A 10,583-nucleotide genomic window follows, 5' to 3' on the forward strand; every position below is an offset into this window, starting at 1 on the left:
AAAAAAAAGATATGATTGAAAAGATATGATTGAAGAAATTAAAAAGATTTGATTTTTGAAACAGATTTGAAAAGATCAATTTTTGAAATTAGAATATTGACTTGACTAAAAAAAAGATATGATTTTGAAAATCTTTGACTAAATTAATGCAAAATTTCGAAATTTATGAGTAAAATAAGGAAAGGATATTTTTTTAATTTTTGAATTTTAATGCAAAAAGAGAAAAACAACAAAATGACACTAAACTTATAAATTTTAGATCAAAACACAGAGAACAAACAAGAAAACTTTGAATGTCAAGATAAACACCAAGAACACTTTGAAGATCAAGATGAATACCAAGAACAATTTTTTTTAAAAGATTTTTATGTAAATAAAAGTACAAAAACACCAAACTTAAAATTTTTAGAAAATAAAGCACAAATTTTCGAAAAATTAAAAGAAAACACAAAGAAGACACCAAACTTAGAAATTTTTAAAAATCAAGGAAGAACTAAAGACATGCAATTTCAAAAAATTAAAAGAAAATAAAAGCATGCAATTGACACCAAACTTAAAATATGAAACTAAACTCAAATAAAAGACTCTAAACCAACAAAAATAAAATATTCCTAATCTAAGCAACAAGAATAACCGTCAGTTGTCCAAACTCGAACAATCCCCGGCAATGGCGCCAAAAACTTGGTTAACTCTTAGTCAGGATATCAATAATTCTCAGATTTAATTGTAAAAAGTAAAAGAACATGAAATAAATACTTGTTATGCAGTAATGAAGAACAGGTTGAGGCTTTGGAGATGCTTTGTCTTCTGAACCTCTGCTTTCCCACTGTCTTCTTCTTCATGCACGCAAGACTCCTTCCATGGCAAGCTTTATGTTGGGCATCATCGTTGTCAATGGCTACATCCCGTCCTCTCAGTGAAAATGTTCCAAATGCGCTGTCACCGCACGGCTAATCATCTGTCGGTTCTCGATCATGTCGGAATAGGATCCATTGATCCTTTTGCATCTGTCACTACGCCCAACACTCGCGAGTTTGAAGCTCGTCACAGTCATCCCTTCCCAGATCCTACTCAGAATACCACTAACAAGGTTTAGACGTTCCGGATCTCAGAAATGACCGCCAATGATTCTAGCTTATACCACGAAGACTCTGATTTGAATCATGAGGCTAAGAGATATGCATTCAATCTAAGGTAGAACGGAGGTGGTTGTCAGGCACGCGTTCATAGGTGAGAACTACAGAAAATGAGTAAGCTAGGGTGTTTATTGTAAAATTCCAATTCCGGGGCCCACTTGGTGTGTGCTTGGGCTGAGCATTGAAGCTTTCATGTGTAGAGACGTTTCTTGGAGTTAAACGCCAGATTTTATGCCAGTTTGGGCGTTTAACTCCAGCTTTTGTGCCAGTTCTGGAGTTAAACGCCAGAATTCTTGAGCTGACTTGGAACGCCTGTTTGGGCCATCAAATCTCGGGCAAATTATGAACTATTATATATTTCTGAAAAGCCCAGGATGTCTACTTTCTAACGCAATTGAGAGCGTGCCAATTGGGCTTCTGTAGCTCTAGAAAATCCACTTCGAGTGCAGGGAGGTCAGAATCCAACAGCATCTGCAGTCCTTTTTCAGCCTCTGAATCAGATTTTTGCTCAAGTCCCTCAATTTCAGCCAGAAAATACCTGAAATCACAGAAAAATACACGAACTCATAGTAAAGCCCAGAGAAGTGATTTTTATTTAAAAACTAATAAAAACATAATAAAAACTAACTAAAATGTACTAAAAACATACTAAAAACAATGCCAACAAGCGTATAAATTATCCGCTCATCAAACTCGTTGGGAGACGACCTAGGATTCATACTCCCAGTATTTTAATTTTAATTTTTGTGACACCCTTCTAAATTGATAAGCGGATTTCTGGTTGGTTAAGAACTATACTTGCAACGCATATCTTATAACAATTCTTGACTCTCCAATTTCTGCCACGTCAAGCATATAGTCTAAGAAAGCTAGAAAAGCTATCTTGGAGTGCCTGCAGCCACACCAAACTTAGAAGTCTAGCATATGCTTAAAGATCATGCATGCAGGTATCAAATATATTCATGAGTACTCAAATTCATGCTAGAAGGATCATTGATTATTAGAATCAAAGCAAAAATCTTAAATCATGGGTTACCTCTCATGGAGCGCTCTTTTATTGTCATTAGCTTGACATTAGGCCTTCATTAAGGTGGTTGATGATTGTAGTGTCTCAGCTTGTCTCCCCTCACTGTGAGCTTCCTTCCAGTGCCTTGGTGTTCAATTTCTGCATGCTCCAGTGAGAGTATCCTGCTGACAGTGTAGTAGTCATCAGCTTGTTGGTTTGTCCCCAACTGTTGGTAGATTAACTGCACTTTATCTCCCTTTGAAAATCCCTCAGTTGGGATCTTTTTGTTCTTCCACCCTTTTTGAGCATTTTTCTTGCTTTTCTTCCTTCTTTTTAGTGATCCTTCTCCTTTGACAGTGGGCTGCATTTTCATTTTCTTCTTGCTTTCCCTCATCACTCTGCACAAATTCATTTTCCTTTTGTCCTGCTTTATTGCTTATTTTTTGCTTTGGAAGGGAATTAATGAGTGTCTTGTTAGTTTCTTCCTTCCACTGCAAGTTTTCTTTATTGATCTTCATGCAGTCTTTCTTTTCATCGGAGTACTATGTTTCTGGAAAGACATTTAGAGTAATGCTCTCATCATGCACTCTCAAGGTCAATTCCCCTTGTTCCACATCTATAATAGCCCTTGCTGTAGCCGAGAATGGTCTTCCTAGTATAATGGAATTACCTCCTTCCTCATCTAGGTCCAGAATCACAAAGTCTGCAGGGAATATAAACTTATTCACTTTGACCAAAAGGTTTTCAATCATACCTTTGGGAAACACCACAGACTTGTCCACTAGCTCTAGTGACATCTGTATGGGCTTTACCTCCTCTATGCATAGCTTTTTCACCAGAGAAGAGGGCATTAGATTGATGCTGGCTTCTAAGTCACACATTGCTTTATTAATGCTTATGTTGCCAATGGCACAAGGTAGGAAAAAGCTTCCAAGGTCCTCAAGTTTTGGGGGAAGCCCTTTCTGGATTAATGCACTGCATTCTTCAGTGAGAAATATAGTTTCCTTCCCATGCCAACTTCTCTTTTTATTGATAAGCTCTTCCAAGAACTTTGTATATAGAGGCATCTGCTCTAATGCCTCAGCCAGAGGGATATTAATCTCCAATTTCTTGAAGACTTCAAGGAATTTGGGGAAGTGTTGATCTTTGGTCTCCTTGTTGATGCTTTGGGGATATGGCAAGGGAGGTGTGAAAGTCTTCCCTCCCTGCCTCTGTTCCTTGGCTGGTTCTTCCATTATTTGCTTCCTTTTCCTTAAATCTTGTGGCTGGTCATCCTTTTTTTGAGCCTGCTTACCTGCTGTCAACTCTTGCTTCCTGTTGGCATCCTCTTTCTCAGCTTGTTTCTTGTCATTCTCATTTGGCTTTTTGGTTGCTTCTTCGTCTTTCACCAAAATCTTTCCACTCCTTAGCTGTATGGCTTTGCATTCTTCTTTAGGATTTGGAATAGTATCACTTGGGAGTGAGCTTGATGGCCTTTCAATTACAGCTTGCTTGGAAAGCTGTCCAATCTGCCTTTCTATATTTCTTATGGAAGCTTCATTGTTCTTGTTTGTAAGTTCTTGCTGTTTCATCATTTTTTCCATCAACATCTCCAAGTTAGAGATCCTCTGAGAGTCTTGTGGAATTTATGGTTGGTTGTGAGCTGGTGAGGGTGGATGGTAGTTGTTTAGGTTGGTGGTTTGGTTATTGGATGGATAATGGTTGGAATTGGGGTAATTATTTTACTCCCATGCCTCAAAGAGAGATTCTGCATCCATCTGTGTGAAAGTTTGCACCTCAGTCTTGAGCCTGATGATCCTTTGAGGTGGGTAGAACTTGGACAAAAATTTATTCACTAGATCCTCCCAGCTATTGATGCTTCCTTGTGGAAAAGTTTCAAGCCATTGAGCGGCCTTGTCCTTCAATGAAAATGGGAACAGCAGCAATTTATGTTTCTGGATGCACACCATTAGACTTCACTGTATCACAAATTCTCAGGAAGGTAGATAAGTGTTAGTTTGGATCCTCCAAAGGGCTTCCTCCATATGAACAATTGTTCTGCACCAATGTGATGAGCTGGGGCTTCAATTTAAAGTTATTTGCATTGACATTTGGGTTAAGGATGCTACTCCCACAATGCCTTGGATTAGCAAATGTATATGAAGCCAATACTCTCCTTTGTGGTTGACCATTGTTGTTGGCCAGTCCTACTGGTGGATTTGTTAGATTTGTTGAGTGTTCCTCCATTTCATGAAATTCTTCTTCAAAAAGTTCTTCCTCTACAACAATTCCTTTCCCTCTTGCTTCTCTTCTTATCCTTTGGAGAGTACTTTCATCAGCTTCACAGAAAGTAGGGGTTTCTCTCCTTGCCTCTATCATAAAAAAAAAACAAGAAGAAACACAAGAGCACTCTGTAGTTTGAGTATAGTGAGAGTTAGTAGAGACAAAGTCTCAAATAGTTAGTGTGCTAGTCAAAAACAAAGAAAGTAAACAAAAATAAAGAAAAAAAAATGCTTAGTCTAGACCACCACCTTACTTAATCATTGTCAATCTAATTCAATCCCCGACAACAGCACCAAAAACTTGATGTGTGGAAAACGATCCAACACAAAACTCACCGGCAAGTGTACCGGGTCGCATCAAGTAACAATAACTCACATGAATGAGGTCGATCCCACAGGGATTGAAGGATTGAGCAATTTTAGTTAGGTGGTTGATTTAGTCAAGCAAACAAGTGCTGAGTTGAGTAATTTGTATTCAACAGAAGCTAAATTGCATGAAATTTAAAGGGAGAGGAAGAATTGACAGTAAATTAAAGGGCAAAAGAAGTAAAGGAGCTGAATCTTAAAGTGCAAGTAATGTAAATGACAGAAGCTTAGATTGCAAGAAATATAAATAGCTGAAGCTTAGAGTGCAAGAAATGTAAATTACTTGAATAGTAAAGGGCCTTGGGAGTTGGGATCTCAGAAATTAAATAAGAGATTTAAATAGAAATCAACAGAGAAGTAAAAGATGAATTGAAATGCAGCTGATCTCAAACAGAAAAGAAAAATTACTTGAAGAAGCAACACAGAAAGTGAATTCAACTCAATTGTAAAATCTAAAAGAGTAGTTGAAGATCCTAGGGCTAAATGAGATTAGAAAACAAGTCTAGATCACAATTCCTTCCTTGATCCAACAGAGAATAATTACAGAAGAAATAGAGATGAAAGTAGTAAAGAAAACTTAGATCCAAATCACAATTCCTTGAAATTATGCAGAAAGTAAACAAAAAGAGATCTCAGATCAAGAATGAAACAGAATTTCTTCAATTCTCAATCCAAGATTCAAAACACAGAATGAAGAGTGTAGAAGTAAGAACAAAGAGGAAGAGAATTCAATTCTGAATCCCAATTCCCAAACCCAAAACTAAAATCTCAAAATGAGCTACAAAATGAAAATGAAAATGAAAAGTAAAAATGTCTCAAAGGTGAAAAGAAAAAGTAAAAAGTTCATCTCTAAATTAAACTAACTTCTATTTATACACTTCCTATTTTTGAATTTCAGAATTTGGAGTGGGCTTTTTAATTTGGTGAAGAATTGATTTAAATTGGACTTTTAGTTGAATTTGGACCATGGGTCACACTCCCAGGGCACGGCTTGGTTGATGGAGTGAGCACAGCACTCCCCCTTGCCTTGGCCTTCCAATTTTGTGTGACAAGCTCCTTGGACTAAGCATCAGGGTAGCGCTCGGTTTTCACAAAGAGCGCAGCCTCCAAACCTTGTCTGTGTCAATTTGGTACGCATCAAGCCTTGGTGGTGCTGCCTTCTTTGAGCCTTGGCCGTGTCACACTCCATAGCGCTCAATGAATTGGGAGAGCTGAGCGCTTCTTTGTTGTAGAATGAGGCTCACTTTCGAGCCTTGGTGGGAGCATTTGGCTTCAATTTGAAGAATAACCAAGGGTAGCGCTCCTCCAGCTCCCTGGTTTGAATCCTTGTGAGGCCATGTTGCCTATTTTCTTTGAGAAGGAGTGTAGCGCTCCTTCCTTGCTCTTCATGAAGCTCCCTGGTTCGAACCCTTGCCAAACTATTTTGGCTAATTTCTTTTGCAAGTAGCACTTCTCTTGTCCCTCAAGTGCAAGGTTCGAACCTTGTGACCTTCACTCTTTAGTTTTTCACTTTGTTTTTCTTTGGGAAGGAGCCCGAAAAGGTTAACTGAGTTAACCGAGCGCTATGCTTGTTGCCTTGCTTCCTTGGCTTTGAGTAGTGCTCGGTTAAGTGAGAGAGCGTAGCTTCCTTGCCTTTTGCTTTCTTGGATTTGTGTAGCACTTGAATAGAGAGTGCTGAGCTCCTTGAGAGAGCGCTATGGCTTTTCTCCTTTGATGTGATGCTTTTGTTTCCATTGGCTACGCTTCATAGGCCATGCTTTCTGGTTTCTTTCTTTTCTTCACCTACAAGTAATTAAAACAACCAATCAAAGTATCACCAAATTCACAAGGTTTATAAATCATTCAAAAACTAATTAATTTTAGCTTAAACCTCATGATTTAGTTTCAAATAAAGGATGGTTGATCGATTCAACAAAACCATGCAAATCCACTCCAAACCACTTACTTATAATGCGAGAAAGTGCATAAAACCTAATGAAACAAGTGAAAAATGCTTGAAAAGCTAGCATAAGATGACTTGTCATCAACATCTGTGTATTTAGAGCTGACTTTGTGAGGGACTCTAACGGACTGCCAAGATTTCTAAAAAGAGGAGACCTCACCCCCGGAAGCTAAAGGATGGTATGAACTTGTAAGGAGATCCATTCTAGGCACTGTAAACACTTCAGAAGTTAACATCAAAAGAGCCACCATGTTGCAATACATTATGGTAGGAGGGGAGATTAAAGTCCACGAGCTCATTGCCAAGGACATTGAAAAGATTTCTGAGAAAAGTTCTGCTGAAGCTTGGCTCCACTACCTAAGCACTATCATTCGGTTATGCATGAATGCTAAGGTGCCAGTAGAGGATGCAAATCCTATTTGGTTGAACCCAGGCATGCCAATGACCACTGAGAGAATGAAGAATATCATGGTGGCTCAACAACAAAGAAGACCACGAAGGAAAAGAAGCGGGGAAGTACCACAAGAAGAAGAAAACCAAGAAGAAGAACAGCAACATGGAGAAGAGCAAATCCCAGCCCAAGCCACTATGGACATGAGTCAAATTCAAGAGGCTATTAATAGCATATTGATGATTAGACTTTTGTGTGGTTTAGAATTCTCAATAAATTCTCGTTGCAATATAGTTTCTAAACCAACAATAGTCCTTTCATACAAAAATTTTGTTTGTCACTAGTACAAATCCCTAAAATCTATAAACCGAAGTATTGAACCTCGGGTCGTTCTCCCTTGGAATTGCAATAGAGTGTCTTGTTATTTTACTAAAACTAGATGTATCGGAACCCTTGTAAAAATATCTCTAAATATTATTTTCTGAGCTACTAGCATAAATGAAACTAGTAACATATTTATTATGTGAATAGAACATGTATAATGAGGCCTTAGCATTGCTAAAGTCATCAAGGAGTGCTGGTGCTAAGCTGCACCAGTAAACTGTGCACCCGGTTAAACCGATTTCCTGTTTTTAACTAAAACAGACCAGTAAACTTATAATATCATTCAAGAAGCTTCTAATACTAATATAATGATAATATCATCCTATTATCTCTCTTCTCTCATAAATCGGGTCCGGTTTGTCAAACTGAGACTATATACAAAAAAACGAATCAAAACTCCTAACCGATACGGTTCAAAAACTAGGTTCTTCGTGACTGCGTTATTGAGCTTGCCTCATAAAAGGTTCTATCTTAAAGATGACATAATGAAAATGAGGATAGAGATACTTGATGATATATCAGAGGTTCTCCCCTTACTGATCTTCCGGAGGATTTCGTGCCTTCGGAAAAGATCTCGCATACTCAAAACATTTTCCCAACACTTATGCATTGATCCTTATTGAGCTTTGCTTTTGGGCATTTTGTCCCCTTTTTATTCCTTTCCTTTTCTTTGTTTCTTTCTTTTCCTATTTATTTCCTTTTCTTTTCTTTTACTCTTCTCTTTTTTTTTTTAATGCATAAGGTCTATTCATTTAATCAATGCATGAGTATGCACCCAATTTCCTAAGTATAAATGCAAAACACTCTTTTATCTCAACCAATGTTCCTAATCTCCCCAAACTTGAATATAAGACACTCTCACTAGCCTAAGCCAATCAAAGATCCAAACAAGAGACTTTATTGTTTTCCACTTTAGGTTTGTAATGTGCTAAAATTAGAACAATTGGGTTAAGTGTAGGCTCAAAATTGGTTAACAATGGAGGATAGAAGGTAGGCTATTTGGGTAAGTCAGCAGATAATTGAACTTGGTTCATGGGGTTTTATGCAGACAATGGTAGCTCATTTATTACTTACTGCTATATAGGAAATGTTTCCCCAAAGGTTTACTAAGGTTGCTGCTACAATGCTTTGCTTTTGCTTGATCCCTTTCTAGCTTTTCCTTTCTTATTTTGCTTAGAGAGCTAAGAATCGTTGTTTGGAATTCTTGTTGTTGAGCCATCATTTGTTGCTAGCTCTCTTGTCGCTCCTCTATTTGGCGTTGCCAGTTCTCTCTTCCCTCTCTATTCTTCATGTACTGCTCCTGTTGTTGCAAATATAGCTCTTGCTGCCTTAAATACTACTCTTGTGCTCTCATGTTTTGTTGAGATATTTCCTCAAGAGATCTTTGTAATTGGCTAATGTCTATAGCACCAGGAGCTTGCTCTTCCTCCACTTGTGGTCTTTTTCTCCTTTGGGGTCTTTCTTCTTGATCATCATCTTCAGTAATGCCTTCCATGCTTCTCTTTGTGATTTCGTTTCCTCTTTTTACTTTATCTGTGTCCTCGTCTTCAAAGAGTACCCCAGCCCTGTTGCATAGCCTTAGAATGGTGCTTGGATGACCAAGCCTACGCGATTTGTTTGTGCTTTCAGCCATCTCCTGAATACTGTCGGCTATAAGTTGTGAGAGTTTGATTTCTCCTCCATGTAGGATGCAGTATGTCAAGAGTGCTCGCTTGACTATGACCGCTGAGGTGTTTCCAGTAGGGAGTATAGATCTCCTTACTTTCTCATACCACCCTTTAGCCTCATGAGTGAGATCTATTCTTTTCAAGTGGCTTGGGACTCCCTTTGAATCTCTTTCCAAACATATCCCCTGTAATATCTCATCATTCTCTCCCTGTAGTCTATCCTCAAAGCTAAGCTCTCCATAGGTTATGGTTCTTAACTGTATGGCCCTTGTAATTGATGATGGACTAAAATCCACCTCAACACCTCTGACATAACTTTTATAAGGGGTGCTGTCCTCTATATTTGCTTATTATTAATCCTCTCTTATTACCATTAGATACCTTGATATGTGTGTTAAGTGTTTTCAGATATTATAAGCCAGGAATGACTTGGAGGATGGGAAGAAAGCATGCAAAAGTGGAAGGAATGCAAGAAGTTGGAGAAATTGCTAAGCTGTCCAGCCTGACCTCTCTGCACTCAAACGGCTATACCTTTAGCTACATAGATCCAAACGACTCGGTTTTAGTTGCGTTAGAAAGCTAACGTTCGGGGCTTCGATTTGATATATAATATCTTATAGTTTCCCTGACGCTAAGTGACGCGACCGCGTGATCCATGCGGCCGCGTCGCAGTGACGGAAATCAGCGCGTTTTGAATTCGCAGCCAGCGAATTCTGGGCTATTTCTGACCCAGTTTGCGGTCCAGAAAATACAGATTAGAGGCTATAAAGTGGGACAATGCATCCATTCATGAGGAGGCTCTCATAATTCACAATTTTAGGAGTAGATGTAGCTTTTAGAGAGAGAGGTTCTCTCCTCTCTCTTAGGATTAGGATTTAGGACTTCTCTTAGTTTTAGGAGTGACACTCAATCCCAGGTTCTTTATTTTTATTTATTTTTCTTTTTTCAATTTAATTTATGAATTCCCATGTTATGATTTGAGCATTTTATTTAATATAATTCGAAGTATTTCAGACTCATGATTGTTCTCTTTAATTTATTAATGCCCTGTGTTTATCCAAATTATTTCCATTCAAGTAGAATTTCTCTCTTTTGGCTTTGGTTGAGACATTGGTAACTCTTGAGTTATCAAACTCATTGTTGATTGAAAATTGGAATTAATTTGTCCACTTAACTTACCTTCATAGTTAGAGGTTAATAAGGTGGGGGAAGAATCAAATTCTCATCACAATTGATAAGGATAACTAGGATAGGACCTCCAGTTCTTCATACCTTGCCAAGAGTTTATTTTACAGTTATTTATTAATTTTTATTGCTTGAAAATATACCTGTGCACATTGCCCAAACTCCAAATTTCTCAAAACCCCCCAATTTATAATCTTCATAACCAATAATAAGAACATACCTCCCTGCAATTCCTTGAGAAGACG

General features: G+C 38.1%; 1 protein-coding gene across 1 annotated transcript; it reads right to left on the reverse strand.

Annotated features, from left to right (window-relative positions):
• Positions 2,685-3,716, reverse strand: LOC107620326. The gene is made up of 2 exons (XM_016322505.1): positions 3,627-3,716; positions 2,685-3,551 (listed from the first exon to the last, which is right to left on the reverse strand). The coding sequence occupies exons 1-2, from the start codon at positions 3,714-3,716 to the stop codon at positions 2,685-2,687; spliced, it is 957 nt and encodes a 318-aa protein (XP_016177991.1).

The sequence above is a fragment of the Arachis ipaensis genome, chromosome B10 (genome assembly GCF_000816755.2).
Source record: "Arachis ipaensis cultivar K30076 chromosome B10, Araip1.1, whole genome shotgun sequence".
NCBI lineage: Eukaryota > Viridiplantae > Streptophyta > Magnoliopsida > Fabales > Fabaceae > Arachis > Arachis ipaensis.

Bases quoted from the DNA above. Each gene is read 5' to 3' on its own strand.
- LOC107620326 (XM_016322505.1), bottom strand. From the start codon at position 3,716: ATGATGAAACAGCAAGAACTTACAAACAAGAACAATGAAGCTTCCATA. The intron at 3,552-3,626 runs GTAATTGAAAGG...AAAGCCATACAG, and splicing joins GACAGCTTTCCAAGCAAGCT to CTAAGGAGTGGAAAGATTTT.